Source organism: Pleurodeles waltl, chromosome 12 (genome assembly GCF_031143425.1).
Source record: "Pleurodeles waltl isolate 20211129_DDA chromosome 12, aPleWal1.hap1.20221129, whole genome shotgun sequence".
Lineage (NCBI taxonomy): Eukaryota > Metazoa > Chordata > Amphibia > Caudata > Salamandridae > Pleurodeles > Pleurodeles waltl.
The window spans coordinates 137,960,956-137,987,282 of NC_090451.1; the positions used below are offsets into that span (position 1 = coordinate 137,960,956).

Consider the following 26,327-nt stretch of genomic DNA (forward strand, 5'->3'; position numbering starts at 1 on the left):
GACTGCTTGGGGTCTTACTTAACGGTCCAGCCAGCTACTGGTGCTGGAGCATTGTTCCAGCATGCAAGCGGGGATTGCTTGTCATGTTACCAGTTCTCAGCAGTTCTGTCCACAACTATGGGGCAGCTGGAGTAGACCCTGCTGGTTATTCTTCACTTTCTTTTCGAATAGGGGCACCCACGGTAGCGGAAGGCGCAAACATGTCACCTGAAGAAGTGAAAACAATAGGCCGGTATTCATCAATGTCTTACAAGCGGTACGTTCGTCCTGATTTGCAATGACTGAGTTTAAATTGTTGACAGAGTACTCACGCTGGTGTTTTTTTGTTTTTTTTTTGTAGTATGCCATCACGTTTAGTATGGGTTCTTAGGCACTCCTTTGTCCGGCAGGCAGCCTACAGGGTGCAACAGCTCCATAACCCTAAGTCGGCACCCCTACGTGATGTGGCCTTCCGGTGGTGTGGGATCGGTGGCCTGCGTGTCACACAACTACAGCAGCTGCTCAAGATGGAAAAAGGTTGCAAGGGATTCCAGTTCCAGATATCATCATTATACATATAGGAGGTAATAACTTGGTGTACATGGGACACAAGCCCTCAGGGAGGCATTTTTAAAGGAAATCACCCAACTTTCAAAGGACTTCTGAGAGGCAGACATCGCATGGTCTCACACGGTACCACGTTGCTACTGGGGAAATTACATAGGGTCTAGGGCAATTAATGTGTTGGTGCGACGTTTGAAATCTAAACTGCATAGGCTGTGCTCTGGACCGGGTCTACACAGCGGTTATGGGGCAAGAAGGACATGTTTCACAAACATGGGCTGCATCTATCAGATGCTGGGACAGACCATTTTATTGCAGATATTTGGTCTTTTGCACAGTGTTTGTTTAGGGGTGGCGAAGGACCTCTTTGTGGCTGGATCGGAGATACAAAATTCTCCCCAAGCAACAGAGAGGTCCCCAAAACAGGGTCCCCTGGACAACACCAAGGGTATGGTCCACGTACTGCTCAGTATGATTTATTGCCTGACTGAAATTTTTCTATCCGATTCATCAGATTTATTTGTATACCCTTTGCTCTGATTTGTTTTAATTGTTATGAATTTCAAAACAAATTATATTGAATTATTACATTTCGAATCTGTCCAGTGTTTTAGAGTTCTATACTCAATTCTGTAATAAACTCTGTCACTCTATATCCCAGTCTGTATTTTTTTTTTTTTTTGATGAGCCCCAATTGGGGTGGTGAGGCGCTTAGGAGCTAGGGCCTCCATGGCCTGGACGCCATTCTGGCATTTTGCCAACAGCTTGCTTTCCGCCTTCTCCCAAAATGAGGGGGCAGAAAAGAGTCGCACAAGAGGCTTGTCACTTTCGCCCGCCGCTGCTGCAGCACCCACAAAGGGGTATTTAGGTGCCCCTAGCACAGGCCTTGGCCTTTTTCGGTGAGCAGTCAGAGGTTATCGTCGTCTCCCACCCATCCAACCCTAGGATATGAAATAGCGGGATCTGAGATACCAAATTCACCCCTAAGCAATAGAGAGGTCCCCAAAGCAGGGTCCCCCGGACAACACCAATGGTAGGATCCTGCAGTCCTGAACTAACCAAAGGATGTACACACCAGCTTGGGGCTAGGATGCCCAGATCTCTGGGATGCAAAAGGATGATGGATAAAGTGCTGAAACATTTCTACCACTCCCCCTCCGTAACAGATCTGGGTTTAATCCATCTTTCTTTTGATCGCCATGCCACCCCAGTTTGGACCCACCCATTTGCAAATCAGTCTTGACCCTGTTACCCATGGGGACAGTCCAGCCCGAACTGTCAGGCCAGGTCCTCCCTGGACTGGAAACAAGCATTCTGGGACCCGTTTCAGGGTATCATCCTTCATCAGCCAGGCTAGCTTGAATCCAGTGGCAGATCTCTGGGATGGGCACGGGGCTCCTGCTCCTGGCCATCTCGTTGCAGCTTGGTGTTTGGGGCGAGTGGAACCCTGACCTTGAGGACAAGGGACAGTGAGATGTTGGGGACCGCTCCCCCAAAGATACAGGTGAGGAAGGGTTGCACCTGTGTGGTCCAAAGGAGTTCAGGAAGGTGGGAGGTTCTTGGTGTTGTGGGCAGTAACTATCCATGTATTGCTGACTATGATTTATTGCCTGACTGAAATTTTTCTCTGTCTGATTCATCAGATTTATTTGTGTATGCTTTGCTCTGATTTGTTTTGTTTGTTATGAATTTTTAAAAAAAATGATATTGACATATTACATTTTGAATCTGACCATTGTTTTGGAATTCTATCCTCAATTGTTTAATAAACTCTTCCACTCTAAATCCCAGTCTGCATTTGTCGTTTTTTCGTTGGGCTGGTGTTGGGGCTAAGGCCAACTGTGGGCATCCAGGTCCTAATGACTTTCAACATGAATATAATAGCCGAATTTTGATGTTGTGTTAATGAAGTGTAATAAAATACGGCCTGAGAAGGTAGACCTTCTCTAAAGCAAGAATGGTGGCTGTTATTACATCATTTGGTGGGGTACTGCTTTGTTTTGGTCTTAGGGAGGGCAATCTTAGCCTTCTTTCCCAGCCAACAGGTCTCACGACGGTCCCTCACCTGTCAATAATGAACTACTAATGGTTTGGTGTTTTATTAATCCACAAGTCGAAAATATATCAGATGCACTAATACCAAATCTACCAATAACTTGTGATTTTTTTTTTGTAATGGGTGTATTGAAGAAATTGTAAAAGAACTTGCCACAGTGTAAATGTAAAACAAAAATTGTATATAAACGTATACTAAGTGCAATGTTTTACAGCTTAACATTTTACAGATTAAGATTTCAAAAAATGTATGCAATAGAAATTTTTCAAAAATTATTGACTCACAACAAAAGGAAAGAAACAACTTTACCTAAGAAATTATTTACTTTCAAACTACTTATTATGCATCTTCTTTATTACCTACCACTACCTATCACATTCACTATATTAAGCACATCACACTCCATTCTAATCTACCACAATCCCCAACACTCCATTCTACCCCAATCTAACCCATTCAAAAATATCCAAACATACCGCACTCCCACCTACACCAATCTACTCCAATACACCTCACTCCTATCTGCAACAATCCACCCAAATCATCTAACAAAACCACACAAAAATACCCCACCCCACTTCAGTCTACCACACTAGTTACCACAATCCATCCACTCCAATATACCCCAATTGCACTACAATCTACAACACCTCACTACAGTGTACCCCAATCCGGTCCAAACTACCCACACCACTACAATTTAACCCACTCTTATACAATCAAACATGCCCAATCTTCTCAAATTAATCTACACCACTACAAAGTACCCGACTCCAACCTGCCTCACTCTACCCAAATATACCCCACTACGATCTACCCCATTACACCAAAGTCCACGCTAAAGATATCTAACCCCTTCCCACACCACACTAACAGAATTTATTAAGCACATCTATTAAATAACACCAACCTCCTTAACAAAATGCAAAGTTAACTATAGCATACTGCAATTTAAACACTTTACATTATTCAGATTACAACTTCCCTTCAAATTGACTACTAAAAAAATCATAACATCCCTCACGCATCAATTAATCAACAAAACTATAAAGGCTAATTTATTGGAATACACACAAAAAATCCATACTTACTATACACCCACAATACTGTACGAGTACTATACAAAAAAAAAAAACTCCACCAGTTCTAGTAGGCTACCTGAACCACTGCATCTCCTTCCACACCTCCGCCAGATCACTCTGCTCCACCCACATGACCCTGGCCACTGTCCCTCGAATACCCAAAACCACTGCTAGGGAACTATCTTTTACCTACACTGCAACAAAGAACTGGAACAACCTCCCCCTGCACCTCAGACAAGGCCCATCGCTCACCATCTTCAGGAAGAACCTTAGGGAAAAGCGCCCCCCCAATATGGGGGGAGTGCGGCTCCTTAGGAATCGGGGCCGCCGTGGGCCGGACCCTCCGCACTAGTTGTGCGTCGGGCTGGCCAGGTACTTCCGCCCTCACACCTTGCGAGGTGTGGGGGCGGAAGTAACTTTACTAGGAGAACTTTGTGGCTACAACCGCCAATCCGGTCTCAGCCGCCACGCGCCAGTGGGGGGCTACTTAAGCGCCCCCCCAGAAAGGATCGGCCTTGTTGTGGCACGACAGAGGAAGACCGGATGGCTCGGCGTTGTCGGAGTAGATAGGTCTGTCTCCGGCCCTTTGGATTGATCTTGCTCCTTCGGACCAGGTCAGCAGAAAAAGGAGAGATTGGGCGGCGCCCCAGCGGAGCTTGAAGAGCGTTGGTGGCTGAGCACCCAGTCGGAGTGTTGGAGGCCTGGTCACATCCCCGGGCTATTCAGGTTTTTTGGGGGCCCGCCCAGGTGGCCGGTTCGGCAGGCGTGGGATAGCACGCTTAGGCGGCTGCTTTATTTAGGGAAACGAATGTTCCTCACGGCCAGCGCCCCCCCTTGTTTGAGTTGCGATCCTCCTTAAATCAACTCCTGCCCCTCACCGATTAATTTTTTAAGTAGTTAAGGGGCATTTGTGCTACAATTTCAGCCCCCGCCCTACCATTCACGCTATGGTTCCTACTTGCGTTCTTCCACCCTCGTTTTTTTAAATAATTCTGGGCCGCAGAACCAGCTTAACGCTAAATATAAATATTTGAGGGGCATTTCCGACCCGATACGTGCGACATTCATGTTCGGTCTCCTTTTTAGTGCAACAGGCAGGCCCTTGCACACGTAGGCGGCTGGGTCATTGGCAGGCGTCCCTTTGCACACTTAGGCGGCTGGGTCATCAGCATGTTTTGTTAGACAGCGCATTTTACCCACAGGCCAAGTGCCCCACCTTTTTCAAATAGTAAAGCACTCTAGCACTAGCAGCGCGCAGAACTAAGATTCGCCACGTGGTACAGGCAAGGTGAATGGCATGGTAATGATATTTGCTATTGCAGTTAAGCAGTTTACAGTGTGTTACATGTGTTAGCGTGTTGTTGTACTTTACTGTTTTAACGGCATTCAGTGGTTCCTGGGCTTTTTCCAGTGGCATATTGCTGAAAATAATTGTTTGAAGCTGTTACAGTGCCCCCTAGGCTTTTCAAAATTGCAAAGTTAATGACAATTTGATCTTAATGCCTATTTAAAACTGTTACAGTGCGCCTTGGGCTTCCTACAGCTGCACTGTTAATAGCTTGGTATGGTTATCGATTAATTGAGTGTCACAGTAGTCACAAAGCCTTTTACAGTTTCAGTTTTTTTTTTTTTTTTATAAAGCTGGTTGGTCAAGTATCATTGAATCATGGTGTCCAACCGTTTAAGGGCCGGTAAGAGGAAGGAGAGGGACCCTGAATTGTCTCAGCTTCTAAAGCTGGTGTTGGCAAAGCTGGGTAATTGGGATTCAGACAGCGTGGACGCAACATCTGAGATTGAGGATAATGTTGCAGGAACTAGCCGCCCACGGCGGTCAAACGTAGCTCCCCGTGCAGTGTTTCCCCCATGAAGTGTAGAAATAAAAGGCAGGTTGCAGACACAAAGCAACCATTGTCTCCCTCGGCAGCTATTACACCCCCGAGCAATCCCCTGGCACTTTATTAACATCCGTGAGCGCTACGTCTGAGCCTCCCTCTGGAAGAATACTGTACCTGCTCCTGTCCTAGGGGTGGCAGCCATGTTAGCAGACATCTGAAAGTCATTGGCAACTTTAGTGGTGCCTTCTGCGGTGCAAGTAATCCAAACATCACCCCAGGCCCAGGCTGCAGTGCCAGCAACACCTTCCCCAGTTGTGCAAACGCAGGCCTGCCCTACTCTGCAGGTAACCACGCAGGACCCGACCACGCAGGCCTTGCTGGTGGTGTCTCAGTTATTAGCTCGCATTAATACCTCAACAACTCCCCCCCCCCCCCCAATAACTCCTTGGACCACGAATGATTCTCTGCAAACCTCAGTGTCAGAGCTTCAACGCCAGGTGGAGGCTTTGGCAGCGGTGCCTAGTGTTCCCACATTACAGGCGGCAGCTGTGGTACCAGGTGTCACGCCGGCACTGGGTGCTCTGCCTTCTGCTATTCCCTTGGAAAAGAGTAAGGCGGCTGAAATGAGCGACGATTCATCTAAAGGTAGTACATATGCGGAAGGGGGGGGGGCTAGACACACTATTGTCAAGATCAGGTAAGCTCGCTGCTCATGTTGGTGCAGGGGTTAAAGAAAATATTTGGAAGGGGGAATTTGTGGACATTTTTACTCTTATCAGGGCAAAAAGAAGGGAAGTGGAAACCAAAGATAAGGAGGTGAAGGTATTGTCATCTGGTGACAAGAAACCCAAGGTGGAAGAAAGTATTACTAATTGGTTGTTTGGTTTCAATGTCTTTATGTCTGTCATGCTTAAAAAGAAAACAGAGTTGGGTATGTCCATGATTTGTTATGCAAATAAAATATTAAGAGCACACCACATGTACGGAGGGAACTCCTGGTTGGAGTATGACAAGGATTTCAGGTGGGCAAAGGTGGAGGACCCAACAATTGGGTGGGATCAGACTGAAGTAAACGTTTGGTTGGAGTGTGTGAATAAAATAGTAAATTACCCGGGAAGCAGCTCTTTCGTTGACAATACCCCAGCGATAAAAAAGGGTCATGTTGGGTGTTTAATAGAAAAATATGCTCGCATAGTTCCCAAAAAGGACACAGGCCAGTTCAGGTGAATTCATAATCTGCCTGCTCCTATGGGTTCATCTGAGAATGAGGCTATCAACCCTCAAATCTGCTCAGTCCGCTATGCAATTGTTGACCAGGCCCTGGCGGAGTTGAGGGCGTTAGGGCACGGTGCTTTGTTAGCAAAAACAAAAATTGAATCGGCTTTCAGGCTTCTACCAGCCCACCCTGATGACTACCATTTACTAGGATTCCAATTTAAAGGGGATTGTTTCTACGATAAATGCATGCCCGTGGGTTGTAGTGTGTCCTGCAGTTATTTTGAACAGGTCAGCACCGCACTGCAGTGGATCTTTACCAGACGAACCGGTCACAAAGATGTGATACATTACTAGGATGATTTTTTGGTACTGGGCTCCCCGCGGTCGGCGAGGTGCTTGTGGGCCCTTCCGGCCTTGACTGCTATGTTCAGGGAGTTTGGGGTCCCACTGGCCTCGGACAAGACAGAAGGCCCTTCTTCTTGCATTACCTTCCTAGGGATTGAGACCGATTTGGTGGCTGGGGAGTGTCACCTGCCTGCAGACGAGTTACGGGTATTTAAAGAGTCCATTAGAGTTTTGTTGTTACAGAGAAAAGTTACCTTGCACCAGTTACAGGTCCTGGTGGGACAGCTGAATTTTGCTCTGAGGATTATTCCCATGGCTCTCCCCTTTTTCCAGGTCCATTGCTAGGTCTATGGCTGGTTTCACCGAGAAACACCATCACACTAGCCTGTCACTGGAAGTGAGGGATGACTTAAGGGTATGGGATGTATTTTTACGGGACTTCAATGGGTCAGTAATTTGGCCTCACCCTCCAGTTCCTAACCCCACTCTGGGGTTATTCACGGATGAAGCAGGCAGCGTAGGCTTTGGTTTTCTGCAAAGGCTATCTGTGCATTTTTACAGCATTTGAGAGAGGGGGGTAGACCGGTTTCTTGCGCTAAAGCTAAACTGGCCGCCATTTGTTTTTTTGCGAGACTCCAGAATCAAGAGTCCCAGTTAAACACCTTGCTTATTAAGCGGGTGGTGGCTGGGTGGGCTAGAGTAGAAGGTCCTAAGTGAGACCCTAGGCACCCCATAATGGCATCCTTACTGGATAAGCTATTGAACAGAATCCCCTCTGTGTGTTCCTTGCCATTTGAGGCAGCATTATTCGCAGCAGCTTTTTCTGTGGCCTTTTATGGCACATTTTACATTAGTGAATTATTAGGCGCTTCCAGTGGTGACCACTTAGGCGGACTCCAGCAGGCTGATGTGCAACCCAGTCCAGAGTTTGTAACAATACAGCTGCATAAGTCCAAAACCGATCAGCTCAGTAAGGGTGCACGCATTATACTCAGCGCGGCTCACGGGTCTCCTTTATGCCCAGTGGGTCACTTAAAAACGTACTTGTCGGTCCGCCCGTCCACAGGGTCACCCGTGCTTTTTCTACATGCAAATGGGGGAATACCTATCGCACTATCAATTCTCCGAGGTATTAAAAGTTACACTGAGGGCAGCAGGGGTTGAGCTGCTGGGATATTCGCCCCATTCATTCAGGATTGGTGCGGCTACGTTATCGGCCGGCGCAGGATTGTCAGTAGCGGATGTGAAATCCATCAGGAGATGGTCATCTAATTGTTATAAGCGTTACATTAGACCTGAATTGGTATGATCATTGCTCCTTCGCTACATCCGCAAAATTAAGTGTTGATTTCTCAATCAATTTTCTTTCATTACAGTTCAATGGCGCCACATGTGGTTTGGGTCTTAGAGAATTAGTTTGTTCGGCGAGCGGCCTACAGGTTGCATCAGCTCCATAAGCCTAATCCGGCAGCAAGCCAAGATGTGGCCTTTCGATGGTGTGGGGTTCGCAGAATGGGAATCACACAGCTTCAACAACTCGTCGCTAGAAGGCTAGAAGATACGAGGGACTTCAATTCCCAGATGTCATTATTATTCACCTTGGAGGCAATTACTTGGTGAGCATGGGCCGCATGGCACTCAGGTAAGCAATCTTTCTGGAAATCACCAAACTGTCTAAACAATTCCCGAACGCGGCCATCACTTGGTCACATATGGTGCCTCACCGCAAGTGGGGCACAGGCATTAAATCAAGGACAATCAATGTGTCAGTTCGGAGGATCAACGCAGAGATGGCCAAGCTATGCCTGGGTCCTGGACGCTTATGGAACATTCCGCATAAACTTTTGAAGGGCCCTGATATGTTCCACAGGGATATGGTGCACTTGTCAGATGCGGGTACAGATAAATTTATGTCTGATATGTGGTTCTTCTCTTGCAGTTTGCGGGTGGGGAGGGCGCAGGACCTTTGGGGCCCTGGTCGCCCTCGTGGCGGGAGAAGAAGTACTAAAGTAACCAGAAGCAACAGAGGGGTCCCCAAGGCTGGGGCCCCGGGATAACACCAGAGATAGGATCCTGAAGTCCTGAACCTACCTGCGGATGTACACACCAGATTAGGTGGTAGGGAGCCCAGATCGCTGGGGTGGCCATTGGGCTCCCACTCCTGGTCGCCCCGTAACACCCCTTGGCAGATTGGTGTTTGGAGAGGGGATGGAACCCTGAGCGTGTGGGCAAGGAAAAGTGAAGTCATGGGAGCCGCCCCCCCTAGGGATACAGGTGAGGTACAGTTCACCTGTGTGGTCCAAGGGAGGTTCAGGATAGGAAAGGATCCTGTCGCAATGATTTATTGTTACAGATTGAAATTTACGAATATAGTTATGTTATTGTAAATATGTTTTCAAGTTTCTTGAAGTGATTTATGGCTAAACGTGTGTTATGGAATTAACAAGTAAAAAGTTCAAATAAAACTTCTTCCAACAAAATAAATGTGTCGGTCTGCATATGGCCGGTGTTGAGGTGAGGGCCTGCTGGTGGTCTCCGAGTTCTAAGACGTGGCTCTTCGGATGAGGCCCGTCTCCTCCCCTCAGCGCCTTGAGACCCTCACAGGTGAATAGCCATGCTTTACAAATACTGATGTGTAACTTACTGACTAGTAAAGGTATGAGCTATTGGCTTTGCCAATGCTTACTGAATGTTAAATTAATTTAGAAAAATTATGTATAACTTCACAATAAGATTTGTGTGGATGGTGACATGAATAATGCTCTGTCTCATTCAAATAAGGTTCGGATAATGTCCGGATTCCTTTAAATAATTCTGGTTGTTTTCGTGACATTTCAGAGAAAGATTGCAAATCACCTTTTGAGACATTGTTTTGCAATTTTGGCAGTTTTAGAAAATTCTGTTCCCCTATAGAAATGTGCACTTTTGCGAATAATTCTGTGCACTCTCGGGACAGTTCTGAGAAATCTTCAAAACAGATATCTTGTCTTTTGGACTATTTTGAACACAGAGATCAGGCTGTAATGGCAAAGTCTGAGCCCGGAGCCCGTGCTAGGTGGAAAGAGTGCCTGTACTTGTGCGGAGGAGGACGCCTGGTGGGTTGTATGAAGAGGTGTCAGATGGGCTGAGGGAGGTGGGGTGGGTCCTGTCACACCTAGGGTGTTAGCCTGACCTCTGCTGCCCCGGGAGCTGGGCGGCCTCTCGTGGGATAGTGGCCCATTTGCTTCCTCGGGGGGTATTTAAAGCAGGATGGGGAGGGCAGCAGCAGAGAGTCACCCCACTCAGAAAGACGTGGCCATGGTGAATATGCAGCCCCAGGAGCAGAGACGAGCTAAAAAGGTATTTAACGAACCAGTACTGTCCGGGCATTTATGGGTGCGGCTCTGCACATCTGGGGGCTGGGTGATGTGCAGTGTAGCGCTTTCTAGATTTGTCTTTCACTCTCAGCGCTGACTCCAGTCTTAGGAGAGAGCAGTGTGATCGCAGCCTCAGAGTAGACGGGTTCCTTTAATACCAGAATTGCTCTTTTTCGACTTTTAAATACATTGTGTTGTGGTTAGAATGCAGAATGTTATAGGCATTGTAAAGACCTGCATGGTAGTGATGTTTGACATCACCCCATCCTGACGGGTTTGGGTAGTCGTGGGCACGCCAGTTAGGCTGTGGCTACCTCGCCATCCCCATCTCACGCAGCTCTTTACTCGGATCTTTTCTGGAGACCTCGCCGCGTCTTGTCTCAGGGACCACCTTAAAGGATCGCGTGCTCGGAACAGGCATCACCGGAAGGAGGGGTCGTTACGCGCGTGTGAGGACGAGCTAGTTTTACACCAGAGTATCCATGGGACAAGGCGAGTGTAGACTGCGTCCTCCCACTCTTTTCTGAGGGTAGACGCCTTCCACCCTGTTGAGAAGCTCTCCACTTTTGTGACAAGAGTGCACAAAAATGTTCCTTTATTTGTGCACGATTTAGACGGCAGAAAAGGGCGCTGAGATGGAGGAGGGTATTGTGCCCAGTGCTTAATTTGTGCTTGCTGTTTCCGGTGCTGAGCGCCGGCATTTATATTTGAGGGCTGGCGCTTATTCTTTTGCCTCAGGCATTTACTGTGAGCAAAAGACACACATGGATAGACTGAGGAAGGGAAAAACGAAAAAGCGTGACAAAGGGAGAAAGTAGAAAGCTGCAAGAGTGCACTGAAGGGGCAGGGAGTGGCTGATGTGGATTGAAGAGGCCCGAGACGGCTTCAGGATTACTCTGCCTCAGTATTGGCACATTTAATTGCATCAGCCTGGTTAAGAGAGGGCTTTGAGCACCGGCACCTTTTTATTTACAAATTAAGCACTGATGGTGCCCTTCTGAGTTTTGGTGGGGTGAGTGCCCTGCCCTTATCAGTACCAGCTTCCCCATAGCCAAACTGACTGATCCTAGGCAAATATTTTATTTCACCATGCTTTCTTTATCTTCGGTGTCTCAAATCAGAGCACCTTCAAATCCATGAGTTTAGGTTGTACCCGGTACAAACTCCTCCCGTGTGTGTTTCTAAGTTCATGTTTAAAAATTGCCACTTTTTATACATCTCAATGCAGTGATATTATCTGACGCACAAAGGTGAAACGATTAGGTAAATTAAATAAATATGTTTTTTTTCATTGTAAAGAGGCATCATATTTTTACGCGATGTGTGTTGCATGATTTAAATGACGTTTTCATTGCTCTGCTTGCGCATAAGCGTTTACAGCCCAGCCAGACTCCTGGCTAGGGTCTGGTTTTGCTCTCTCCGGCCTATATTTATGCCTATTCATTAGTGGCAGTATGAAAATTCTGTCAACCCAGGCCCAGGGCTTGGAGTAAGGTGCATTCTACAGAGAGGCGTTGCCAACCCCTGCTTTTAGCTGCTACTGCACGGGTGGGGTTCCTCATGGTCCTCCTATGTCTACAACCTGGCGGATAAAAGTTCATAATTAAAGTTATACGGAAAAAAGAATGATGGGTTGATAGAAAAAGGAAAGATGGATGAATGAGTGGGTGAGGTGATGGTGAATGAGTGGATGGTGGGGGAAAGGATCACAGAGTAACCAGAAATCTGGGAGGATGGATGAGAGTAACTGGGAATCTGAGAAGATCGGTGGATGGACAAGAGGGTTAATGAACGGATGAAAGGAGTTATTGATGATGGGTGGATGGAAGCACAGATGATTGATGTGCGCACAGAGGATGGAATGGCCAATGCATGGGTAATGTGAAAGACTGAATAATGAGAGACAATGTAAGTGTGAAATGGATTTGAGCAGTTGGATGGAAAAGTGGAAGGATGAATGGGTAGATGCTTGGATAGAAAAGACAGCATCCACTTGTTAAATCTCAATGTGCGCCAGTGCTCTCATGATAGGCCTACTGAGCATGTGTAAAGTCTTAAGATCTGTTGTCATGTGCCATTATGTCACTTTCATACTAACTTGATGAGCCCCCCGACTTATTTTTTTAGGGCTTGTGCCTTGAGCGTATGTGTAATTGATCAGTTTAGAAGGTATGTCTGTGTAGTGATCAGTACAACGCGTGTTCATACCCTGAAAAGAATGGATCGTGGGTCCACACATGGATCACAGTCATTGTATTATTATATCACGTGTCCATGTACTGATCAGTGTGCACCCAGTGCCTTTATTGTGCAAAGTGTCTAGTATGTCTCTGCGTATATGTGCGTTGTGCCACTGTTGATCACTGTGCCCAATGTGTGTCTCTATTGATCAGTCCTATGTGATAGCTTTTTTTAGGACTAGACCTCTTTATTTAACTATAATTATATATACAACACATGCTTATCAAGGCTTTCAGTTAGCACTCTTCAGCCATTGGGCAGTCATTATGCAATATGTGAATAATGCGATTATGTGAATATGTCATTCAAATTTTTTCTGCCCACAACCACATAAAGCACGGGCAGTGGATCACCGCTCCTAATTTGTTAGCCTAGCTCATTTTGAGGGAGGGCATTCTATCCTTTCACAGAGAACATCTACATAAAGTAGTTCCTTTAAGTGCCAGGGATTATTATGGCAATGTGTGCTATATATGAGACATAACATATTTTTCCTTTTAACCACTGTATTTATATTTTTCTAGATTGATAGAGGCTTCTTAATTGCGCAACAACAAAGTTTTTAAGTTAACATGACAAAACCAAACAAGCGCTGACTAAGCCAAAAAGCTGACGGCCAGAGCAGTTGGCTTTGCCAATGCTTGTTTACATAGCACTTGCCTTTTGTATATACTATAAATAATATGTGCATAATTATTCCACTACAGTACTTAATTTACCATCCTAAGAAGAACAAAAAACTGAGTTGAGCCTGCTTAGATTGTTACATATAGCAGCAGCAAGCGCTTAACTGACCGCCATTTTTCTCACTGCATTAATACTTCAAGACTTGCTTGGGCCTTTATTAATCTGTGTGCCTCTTGGGCCTTTATTAATCTGTGTGCCTCTTGGGCCTTTATTAATCTGTGTGCCTCTTGGGCCTTTATTTACCAAGGGTGCCCCTGAGCGTGCTTGTATCAATCAGCATGCACATAGTTGTGTTCATTAATATGCCCTGTGTGTGCCTGTATTGATTAAATAATTCTCAGGTATAACTGAATTAACCTTTTTTCTTGTATTTATATGTAATGGTCAATATGCACCGTGTCTGTCTGTAAGGACGCCTAGCTATCTTGCGTATTTACCTCACAATAAGTCCTTATTGATGGCCATCATTCATACTCTAAAAATTATGCATATATATTTTTTATATTAATTTGTTCATAATTAATTAATCTTTAAAATATACAAGCACGGTAGTCAGGACCCCTGGAAAAAAGCAATTCTGCGGCCGTGGCTTTTTTGCGTAGTTATGCGTTTGTCACAATTTCCACATAATTTATAATCTGCATATTTTAACAAAAAAGATGTTTCTAGCTCAAACGGATCTAAGGTTACTAAAAATGATGGGACGTGTCCGTGCTCAGTGGAAGGACATTAGGAAAAGGTTAATCATCTTGCAGTTGCTTATCTCTGCATTTGGGTGTTAAACTGGTCCTAATGAAGTGAACTCTTTCCCCAGATAGTATTACCAAGTGTAAAATTTACAAAATAATGAAACACTATCAAAACATGTGCCACATATTGTTGCATAATTTTTCTTTTTCTTTCCACAATTTAATGAATTCTGCCACATAATTTGGTGTGCCCCTGTCACATAATTCTGTACTGAATGGTATGCTCTGAGCCCACTTGTCCGACAGTTTCACTGAAGACATCTGAGCATCAATAGGAACATACTATTTATTGTTTGTAAAGAGAGATTTACTTCCAGAAGGAATGCAGTTTATACCAGTTCAAATGGAAGGACAGACACTTCAAAATTAATATAGATACGTGCTTTAGATATGAGGAATGTAAATAGGAAACAAAAACCTGATTGTTAACTAGCAAACTGACGCTCATCCATTTAAACAGTAGCCACCTTCAGTGCAAGAGCTGGAAGGCCCATTGTGTTTTAATTGTTTTTTTAATGTATCCTTGAAGTGTTTTGTTTTTTCTTACTTTTTTGGAAACATCCATGCCACCTTTAGATTGAGCTATATTTTCTTTTTCTCATACTTACTTTTAATATACAGGGAGTGCAGAATTATTAGGCAAATGAGTATTTTGACCACATCATCCTCTTTATGCATGTTGTCTTACTCCAAGCTGTATAGGCTCGAAAGCCTACTACCAATTAAGCATATTAGGTGATGTGCATCTCTGTAATGAGAAGGGGTGTGGTCTAATGACATCAACACCCTATATCAGGTGTGCATAATTATTAGGCAACTTTCTTTCCTTTGGCAAAATGGGTCAAAAGAAGGACTTGACAGGCTCCGAAAAGTCAAAAATAGTGAGATATCTTGCAGAGGGATGCAGCACTCTTAAAATTGCAAAGCTTCTGAAGCGTGATCATCGAACAATCAAGCGTTTCATTCAAAATAGTCAACAGTGTCGCAAGAAGCGTGTGGAAAAACCAAGGCGCAAAATAACTGCCCATGAACTGAGAAAAGTCAAGCGTGCAGCTGCCACGATGCCACTTGCCACCAGTTTGGCCATATTTCAGAGCTGCAACATCACTGGAGTGCCCAAAAGCACAAGGTGTGCAATACTCAGAGACATGGCCAAGGTAAGAAAGGCTGAAAGACGACCACCACTGAACAAGACACACAAGCTGAAACGTCAAGACTGGGCCAAGAAATATCTCAAGACTGATTTTTCTAAGGTTTTATGGACTGATGAAATGAGAGTGAGTCTTGATGGGCCAGATGGATGGGCCCGTGGCTGGATTGGTAAAGGGAAGAGGGCTCCAGTCCCACTCAGACGCCAGCAAGGTGGAGGTGGAGTACTGGTTTGGGCTGGTATCATCAAAGATGAGCTTGTGGGGCCTTTTCGGGTTGAGGATGGAGTCAAGCTCAACTCCCAGTCCTACTGCCAGTTCCTGGAAGACACCTTCTTCAAGCAGTGGTACAGGAAGAAGTCTGCATCCTTCAAGAAAAACATGATTTTCATGCAGGACAATGCTCCATCACACGCGTCCAAGTACTCCACAGCATGGCTGGCAAGAAAGGGTATAAAAGAAGGAAATCTAATGACATGGCCTCCTTGTTCACCTGATCTGAACCCCATTGAGAACCTGTGGTCCATCATCAAATGTGAGATTTACAAGGAGGGAAAACAGTACACCTCTCTGAACAGTGTCTGGGAGGCTGTGGTTGCTGCTGCACGCAATGTTGATGGTGAACAGATCAAAACACTGACAGAATCCATGGATGGCAGGCTTTTGAGTGTCCTTGCAAAGAAAGGTGGCTATATTGGTCACTGATTTGTTTTTGAATGTCAGAAATGTATATTTGTGAATGTTGAGATGTTATATTGGTTTCACTGGTAATAATAAATAATTGAAATGGGTATATATTTTTTTTTGTTAAGTTGCCTAATAATTATGCACAGTAATAGTCACCTGCACACACAGATATCCCCCTAACATAGCTAAAACTAAAAACAAACTAAAAACTACTTCCAAAAATATTCAGCTTTGATATTAATGAGTTTTTTGGGTTCATTGAGAACATGGTTGTTGTTCAATAATAAAATTAATCCTCAAAAATACAACTTGCCTAATAATTCTGCACTCCCTGTATATTGGACTTACTAGCAATAAATAAATAACCCATAAATTAAGTCTTTCCAAGGTTGGACCTATTGGCTTTGTCAATGGCTGCTACTGTTTAATTTGTGCCGGTGGCAGGCACCAAAACTCGCTTTTTGGGACCAGGACTTATTTTTCATCATCAGACTTTGAGCAAAAGAGAGAATACAAAGAAAGGTGTAAAACATGGGAAGAGAAAGAGGAGATAGTGACAAATGTTGAAAGGAGGGCTCAAAAAGAAACCACAAAAGTGAGAAAAAGAAACAGGAAGTATAGGGAGGTGGAAGAAAGTGGTAGCTGCAATTAAAACTAGGCAGTCTTGCTATTCTGCGACTTTGGAGTTTAGTCACATCAGGAGAGCTCCTAAGATACTTTGCGGCCTGCACTTTTCTTTTTTTAAAACACTGTGTACGGTATCAGTGGACAAACACTTCCACTTAAATTGAAAGCCACTTACTGAACTCAGTTAAAATGCTGCTGCTGTACTGTTTTGTGTCAGGGAACTTTGCTTACATCTGGGAGGTACATGTGAAGGGCAACCATTGCCAGCACACTCCTGTACTGAAAACAGACGTGAGATAACCCTCGTACTTTAGAGAGATGTAGAATTTCAACAGAAATATGCGACTAATATATGCATACTTCTCAGGAGGTGGGCAGCCAACAAATTAACAGGTAGGCTCAAGTCAGAGCCAACCAAGGGCCAGGTCTGGCTGTAAGACCCGGTGCACATGCCAAGCCTTAAACATATTTGGCTTGTAAGTAATGCGATAAAGATCATGTATATGATAAGATGTCTTCAATATTCAAAACATTTCATTTCAGCTCATGAGATTTTATCACTGCAATGAAAATTATTTATTGAAAGTGTGAGTTTCTAAAAATGAATTGAGAAACATGTTTAGAATGACTCATCTAAAAATTTTCTACAGTTTACGTTTGTGTGCTTTCAATTCTTAGGTTCTGAAAACTGTGGAGTTTTGCTGGTAATGTTTATGCATATGTTTGCAGAGCTATGGCTGCTGTGATGGACTGTGATCAGCTTCCATAAATGAGGTCACAGTATTGTACTCTCGCCCGGATGAGATTTGCACCCTCTCTCCTCCTTGCTACGATTTTACATTTCCTGGTGAACTACTGTAATGTTCCACACTGTAACGTAACGTGGGATTGAATAAAAAGTACTTCTACTACATACTGGAATATCTAGTCTAAAATGGTTACAGCTCCTTCTAGAAACGGTGAGAACCTCTTTTGGAAATTTTAAGTATGTCTCCTAAAATTATAAGTACATAATCTATACATTTAAAGTACCTCTTTAACCAACTGTAAATACAACTTCTATGGGAGCTCTCCCACAGACTGAGGGCCTCATTAAGATCTTGGCAGATGGAATACTCTGTGACAAATGCGACGGATATCCTTTCCACCACATTACAAGTTCCATTATAGCCTATGGAACTTGTAGTACGGCGGGCCGGATACCCGTCACGTTTGGGATGGAGTATCCCATCCGCCAAGATAATAATGAAACCCTATGTATTTCTTATACACACGCTGAGTACATCTTCCACCCAATTGATCTCAACATTCTGTGTCTTGCATGTTTCACAAGGGCCTTTTCCAACATTTGGATGACATTTCTCTTAGACTTCAGCTTTGTTCTGTCCATCGTGGTCTGGAACGGTTGCAGAAGGTACGATCCGTTTGGATATTAAATTGAGTACAACATTATAATGTGCATTTTTCAAAGCCTCTTCTGTTGTTCTTTAGGAGAAAAACATGGGCTCAAGGCAATGCTTGCTCGCAGTATTTTAGTTCTGCACACAGGCTGCCAAAGTTGGTGCAACATTGTTGCCATAATCAGCTGAATACTGTGTTGCCACAAATCACCCGGAGAGTTCCTCAGATTGTTACAAATTATCTTAAGTGCCCTGAGGCTAGGTGAAGAAAATGCCTTAGCAAAACAAGGTTTTGTGCGTTTTCTGCTTTGCCTACACAATGACTCGGATACATTTGATAGAATGATTCAAAATCAGTTCACTCTCTTTCCTCCAAAATCTTCATAAATAGGGCAAAATCAGCTTTCCCCATTTTTTGACCACAATAACAGAACAATAATTCATAAGTTCTAGATGGTGCACACGATGTTTTAATGGCTTTTAAGCACTTTTTATCTCTGTTTGCCCCAGGGGAAAATCTGTAATATTCTGTAAGCAGGACAGGCAATAAGGAGGATCCTGACCAAGCAGCTATTATTGATCCAGATCCAGGCTAGACCCAGTGACACATTCTGAATTTGAAGAGACTGGATCACATTCAGCATCGCCTCCATGTTGTTTGTTTTCGATTCAGAGTGGTTACCTGCAAAAGATGAGGTGACCTCGACTCAAAGGCCTCACTTAAAGGGCCACCAGTCTTGCTTTTAATATTGGAGTCTCATCCTAGCTGGGAGGTATCTGGACCCTGACAGCTACATGACAATAAGGTGTGCTTAAGAGAACTATGATTTGAAGACATATTTTCGACTTTGTTCAACTTTTCTATGTAAGAGTGGTGCAACACTGTAGAAATATCAGATCTGTCTGAGTAATTACACAAAAAATGTAATTAGAACTTGCCAGTTTATTTTCTTTTTTACAGCTTTACTCATTCTAATGGAGGGTGTCAGTACTTCACATCACATACATCACACATGTTTATTATTATAAACTGTATTTACCTAGTGCAGGGAGACTCAAAGTACGCCCGGGGGCTGCATACGGCCCTCCTGACCTTTAATTGCGGCCCCCTCGTGAAAAGAAGCACTGGGCTACTGTTCACTTGATAAAGCAGAAAGATTCAGAAAGCTGTGAAATGGGCATACTTTATTTACACATTAACTAAGTGACCTAGACAACTTATCTTTAGGAACACATTTAGTTTTAAAGATATCTTGCACTAGACATGTAGGACATGATAAACTGTCAGCAAACTTCAAAAAAGTGTGTAAATGCATGAGCATTTTACCTTACTTTGCACCCCCCCATGCCCACCTTTCATCACCCCCCTACTCTCGGCCTACTGGCATCACTGCGGCCCTCAGGCATGCCACAGGCAGTGTTTTGTGGCCCCCGGTGAAATGTTTGCGAGTACCCATGACAAGGCGTTGAAGCACTTTGCATCAAGTAGAACACTACTCCGGAACCGAAGATAAGATCAATAGTAGATTAGTAATATGTTTTTCCCTTGTGGATTAGCTGTGGTAAGTTTGTTTAATTTGTGCTCTTCAGGTCTCATGCATTTAGTAGTGTTTTGAGTAGGGATAGAATAAAGGAAGTGATTAGAAAAGTAAAGTTCAGAGTTGTTATTGGGCGTAGTGGACATACCCACCCGCTGGGTGAATTGGGTAAAAATTAGGGAGACATTTGAAAAAGATGTTTGGGAGTTCATAGTAGTCAGAAAGATTTCAGCTATATCAGAGAAGACTGAAGGGATTTTTGTTGTTATTTTTTTTACAACAAGTCACAACTATGTGGTTGCTGTAAGCAATGACAAAAACACGGAACTGAGCCTTGCTGTCTATTGAAACACACTGTAAATGCACCTTTGGACTGCAGAAGTTTTTTGTTTTTATTAGTCGGGGAAGCCTCTGTAAATACAACATCAAGTTTGCTGAGGAGTAGCTGGTATATTGTATTGTATTGTATTGTATTGCAATATTAATATAGCGTTTACTACCCCAACGTTAAGAACTGAAGCACTTGCCTACAAGGGCAGCTCACAATGCCTATTGATGTGTGTGGTTGGAAGTGTGTTGTCTTTGGTTTGATCCTGTGTGCAAAGTCTTTCCTGGTTATGAGTAAGGGCCACCGAGGTGTAGTTATCGTGTTATGGGACGCAGCCCTAGGTAGTGTGATGGATGAAGAAGAGTGAGAGATAGCAGCGTAGTTTATGATTTTCAGTGCCCCTGTAGCTTTGAAAACATCTGCAGGTCCCTTTATGATATTTCTAATATTCACTGTCCACTTAGCTGTCTTCTTCATTCTGAGACATTTTGCTTAAAATATTTTGTTTAAGTTTCATAGTACTGGGCAGGCACAGATTAATAGGGAAGTGGCAGACAGATGTGCTGGGATGGACCTTTTTAATATCCTACCATATCTGGTTTCATTGTGAGATGTCAGAAGCCGTCTTAATATGTAGCTAAGCCCTGCAGGGGTGGATTAAATCAAAATCCTCTGAACTTTTTAGTTATTCCACGCCTGTTCAGTTTGTGATGGGTGGTTTATTTGCTGTTTAATGGTACTGTGCTGGGTGAAGGATATGCCCCTTAGCAGGTTTATTGTATGTGGGTGTAAATGTTAAGCAGTAAAAGGAATTATTTGGCAGCCTGTATGACCTACAATCGGCTGCTCACCCACTGAGTGTTATGATATTACTATCAGTATGGGTTATATATAGTATTTTTTCTTGTAATTACATTTATATTGCGCTTACTACCCTGGATGAGGTGTTCTGCTTTACACCAGGCAGCACGCTGCTCCGGAACCCAGGGCTTCTAGTTTTTTTGTTGGTTATTTGGGTTTAGTGATTGGTCTGGTGGTTTTAAGGAAGCCATGCCGAACATTTGCTACTGTTCCTGTGTGGTAGATTAAATAAAAAGTAGTTAGCGGTGATCTTCCCTGCTGGTTGGGTTATGTGAATTTGGTTGGCGATGTTAATAGATGAGCTACAGGAGATTAGGTATAGTTAGGGTGCAGGATATGGCTTTTAACAGGAGAGGTTGTAAACTTCGAAATGTGATAAAGCAAAAAAAAACATAGATGACAGAGTAGGTTGTGCTCAGAGAAAGGAGGCATACAGAGGATGGAAAGACAGAAGAAATTCATTCAATAGAATAAGGAGAACTGACAAATGGAAGCATTAAATCAAAGTAAAGTAGTTTTCATGCAGGGATTTTAGGATTAATGTGGAGGCTTACAAAAATGTAGAAAGAAAACATTATTTGCATGTGTTGCAATATCACTGCAGGCCATGAGATGACGTGTGCACACACCTTTTCACCGAAAGGGTTAAATACATAAAAAAAATAAAAATGTTTCATTTTCTCATTAAATTCGAAATAAGGACACAGCAAAACAGGAGAGTTGTATGTTAAGTTATGTATACGCTTCTCCTTTTCCTCTGATCAGAGTGGGATGAAGGAGAACAGCCTGTTTTAGTGGGTTTGTGTAAAGTAATGCCTGTAGTGGCAGGTGGCAGAAGGGCTTAGCATTGCTACCCCTAGCCCACTGAAGATATGAGGACCATTGAAAATTAAAACAATGAAATGAGAGAAACACAATAAATGACAATGGCACTCTTTGTGGGTAAAATAGGCCACAAGCTTATTGATCATGCAGGTTGGGTTAGCCTACGGGCGATCCAGGTGTCAATGGCAAGTTCTTTTAACAGCTGATTCCCATCCTGAGAAATCTAGAGCTGTTTTCTTAAATTCTTTACAGCTTGTTTATTTAAAATGGGTTGCCACCATACTCTTTACCTTTTGTGTCATGCTCCTGACATGTCAGAGCAGGTCTCCAGCCATTCTCCACAGTTGCTCAGGATTTCAACTATCCCTTCAGGGATTAAGGAATGCCATTGTGTCATCCAAAGCCCTGCCGTAAAGATTTCCAGTGACCCAAGGAACTGCTATTTGGCCCCAGAATCCACTAGCTGAAGGCCTTTTTGTTTGTTTAAAGATTTAGGATCATCCAGCAACTCAGTGAAGCCTCGAGGATGGCACTAGGTCTCGGCAGAGTTCCACTACTCCATAGCTCTACGTGGAGTTCCACAAGCAGCGCAGTGCATTTGGTCACGCTGTTTGCACAGATTTTTAGCACCAGGTGTTTGTCCTGCACTGAACCATCAGCGCGAACGGCGCCATGCACCGCTTCTTTTCTGCCACTTGAGTGGCACCTTCCTTAAAGCGAACTGAAGGTTTCTCAACGTAAGCAGTAGCGACCACCCTCAAGCGCCCATGTTGAGAAATCCCAACCGAGTAAGATTTTCCTCACTCGTGCTCGCCAACGTAACTTTGGCAAGCACGAATGAGGGGAAAAAAAAACCTCTGCTCCGCAGAATTTCTCAGAACTCGTGCTCTAAGCGGACCGTGGAGTGGGAAAAACTCTGCAAACTCTACGAGCAGTGCGGAACATAGTTCACTGCCCACCCCTAGATGGCACTTCGCAATACCGGAGGCAGCCCCCCACCTGTGCTCACATTATCATTAAGTACAACTGGCTCTTTCCAGGACATCCCTAATGTTTAGCAGTAAAATGTTTGTGCCCACATCAGACAAGCGTACCCCCATCTGGTGCAAAATTACCACTCAAATGCCTACTTAGCAGGCTAAGTCTGTTGAAACCCAATCCCTGCTGCATTGTAAATTTCTGTAGGGACAGATTAATTCTCCACCTGAACATTTAAGTAGCCACAGGTGATCTAGCTCCCTGCCACACCATACATGGGAGGATTTCTGCCCAAACTATCTGGATGTTTTCCATTAGGGTGCCCATATTGGTAAGACTTTGTCACATTGCCTGCAAATGGGGCCCCTCCCACAGGAGGTCAAATCATTTCGACCCAGATGGATCAGAATGTCTGGCTTAATCCCTCCTTTACACAGAAGCTGGTGAAATTTAGGTTCCAGCATGGCCCATCTCATTCCTGGGCTACCCATCCTGGACAACTGAACTTTACTGAAACCGTGGTTGCAACTGCTCTATGTAGCCAGGTATTACTCTCTGGCCACAAAGGAGTGACCCTGCACCCACACTATTTTAAATCTTAAATAAAACAAGAAGGTACATAATACCACATACTTTATTAACATCTGATTACACTCAATTTGTCATATTTCACTACTGTTAGGTAGTTATATGTTAGGTAGGCATAAACAATGTTTGGCATAATGAGCAAAATATTTTCTATTTAGGTAGGCATAAACAATGTTTGGCATAATGAGCAAAATATTTTCTATTTAGGTAGGCATAAACAATGTTTGGCATAATGAGCAAAATATTTTCTACATAGCAATACCTCCCAGTTACCCATACTCTTGCTCACTTCTTTAGGCATAGCAAACATTCACAACAAATGCAAACTGTTCGCTGAATGGTATTTTATAGGTCCTACTGCTATCCGCATATACCTAAAAGTAACAATCTACTCTGAGAGTGAGGACGTTGCAATGACAACCCTCTCTTGCCTCAGTGCTGACATAAAAATTGTATCTGTCGGACTGCCACCTTTCAATTTGCTTAACCTACCCTGGTGGCAAACCCTCCCTGCAAGCACTGGTGGCAGCCCCAATTATAAAGGAATGTGTTGACTATCTCTGTCCTTGGTATCCCGCCTCTGAGAGCGCCCACCTCAGGACGCTTCTGTATTGAAACTGGGTGAGAGGCTGGCCATTCTGGTGAAGCAGTAAGTATCCCATTGTTTGGGACGGCACGCCATATACATCCCAAGCAGCACTACCAGGCAACACTTAGGGTCACCCAACCTGGACAAACGGACTATTGCTCCTTCTCCCCTTTGGTCTCTTTTTGAATACTTCACTGTCAATTCAGCCGTATCCTGACCCATCTAGAGGTTGCCAAACCTTAGTGCCTTATATGGGGGGCCATTCTTTGCTTTTGCCACTAGCCAGAAGTCCTTAAGGACTCAAAAAAGGCTAGCACAAATGTGGTGGAGAATAGTAGCTTCTCATACAGATGACCGGGAGTGTACCTACGTACCCCTTTAGCATGTCCAAATCAATAGGCATCCTCTGGTCTGGTGCCTTCATCTCTTGCTTCGCCCATCCCTTAGGTGCTTCCCTTACTGGGAAACCCGCAGTTGGATCTTCCTCCCTTTTCATCTTCATAAAATGAGCAATTGGCGCCAGGTGTATTGAAACCCATGCATGTGATTTCCCACTGTCTTTAGTCCAAAATACAAATTGTTGTACTCTTCCAACAGGGCTCTGACCCTCCCCAGCTCCCAGGGAATGGGTCACTAACGTAAATGTGTTGTAATATGCACAGAACCTGGCTCAGGTTCCAGGGGCCAATGAAAATTCTCCAAAGGCCACTATTGTTTGTTCCACTGTACCAGGTGCCACCATTATGCATCGAAAGGTGTCATCTCTTCTATCGCCTCAGGGTAAAATACCTGGAATTTCGCCCACTGAAAATAAGAGCGAGCGTCAGTGGCAAAATTCTTCACCCCTTGGACATGGGGCTCTCAAAATTCCACACTGCTCAAAAGATAACTTTTCATCAACAGCCCCCACCAAGACCAGGCAACTACCGGACTGGCAATTAATGTCCTGCATCACAGCCATTGTTTCTGACCAGAATGTGAACCTTCTATTAGCTAGCACTTCTGGTCAGACATGGAGTAACAAAAAATTGGGAACATTTCCAGAATATTTTTTTGTAAGTTCATGCTTCCTTCAAGAGTTAGGCCATTTTGCTTCACACCACTCTCGGCCCAGAATGGCAGCAAAACCCTCTCTGACTGATGCATCGATGAAGAGCTGGAGCTGCTGCTATTGAACTTCTTCACAAAGGGCAGCCACATGCGCAGGTCACTTTTTACTCCCCTACTGAGGTGCACTGAGTGAAAGGCTTTTGTTACCTTTAATGTTGCCCTAGCTGCCTGACAAAGATTCTACAAGCTGGTATAATACGAGCCACAAAGTTTAGCCTGCCCAGAAGGCTCTGAATGGTGGCTAATGTTGCTTTGTTCTTGATTAGAAGATGCAGAATGTCAGATTTTAGAGCATCCATCTTATCTTCTGGCAGTCTGTAAACCCCTTCTGTGGAATCAATTCCAATGCCCAAGAATTTCAAACACTCAGTTGGTCCCCCAGTCTTCTGTGGCACTAAGGGCACCCCTAATGACAAAGGTGCTGGAACGCATGGACGGCTTTGCAGCACTTACTGGATCCTGCCCTACCAATGAAGAGTAAGTCATCAAGGTAGTGCAATGAAATCCCTGTTAGTTGGCTCTGCCTCAATGGCTACTCCAGGAAACACGCCAAGGTTACAAACAGGTAACATGAAACCGCACAGCCCACGGGCATGTATTTATCACAGAAAACTGGCCACCCCATTGCATCCCTAGGAGTTGAAAACTATCATCATGGACTGGGAAGAGGCAGAAAGCAGACTCAATATCAGCCTTTGCCATAGACCACCCTAGCCCGCTACTCGAACAAGATCAACTGCTTCGTCGGAAGAGGCATATCAAACCAAGCATGCTCCTTCATCCAGGTAGTCATTTCACCTCTTCGGGTAAGAGGAATGGTGAATACTTGCCTTGCTCTTTCTTAGGCACAATTCCCAGAGGAGATGCAGTGAAATGTGTAAGGGGCAACAGGGTGAAATGCCCAGCCACCCTTCCCAAATGGCACTCCTTCTCCAACTTCTCCCAGACCAAATCCGGTGCCTCAATGGCTGAGCATACATTTTTGGCCCTCCTTGTAATTGTGGGTCCAGAAACTGGAATTCTAAGCCACTCGCTAAAACCTTAGGAAAAAAGGTTCAGAAACTGCGGTTTTGGGGTAGTCTTAAAGAATATTGGCCAAGGTACTAAAGGATATGGGAGATAGTGCTAACAGAGTGTGTTAGGGTTGCTTTGCACTATTGTTGTCATCTCTTGGTTTATCTGTCTTACTTCCCTTGCAGCAATTCGTTGCTGGGTGCCATCCAGCACACTTGGAGCAGATGTGAGTAAATTTGCAAGTGGTGCATGCCCACTATTGTATAGCCTACATGAGTGGTTGGTCCTATGCTAAAAACCACTCTCCCCATCTGTGGCCCCTTGCCTCGAAATGAATGCCTAACCTGCTGTTTTAAATAGTATGGCTTTGTCTATAACAAAAGGGGCATCCCTATTTGTCGGTCTTTTGCCATTACCTATGTACTGCACCCAGAGATCGATTTTGCGACAGTTCTACAACATCTCCCGTGGCTGCTCCATCTTCTGTCTGAACTCCCTGTCATTTCTCAGCCAACCTGTGCC

At 44.3% G+C, this 26,327-nt stretch overlaps 1 protein-coding gene across 1 annotated transcript in view; it reads left to right on the forward strand.

Annotated features, from left to right (window-relative positions):
* The first annotated feature begins 10,174 nt into the window (after window positions 1-10,174).
* LOC138268190 (transcription factor HES-7.1-like) overlaps window positions 10,175-26,327 on the forward strand; it is a 55,795-nt gene continuing 39,642 nt past the window's right edge. The window contains exon 1 of the mRNA XM_069217612.1: window positions 10,175-10,418. Coding sequence (XP_069073713.1) covers window positions 10,329-10,418 — 90 coding nt within the window. The 5' untranslated portion in view covers window positions 10,175-10,328. The remainder of the gene's footprint in view (window positions 10,419-26,327) is intronic.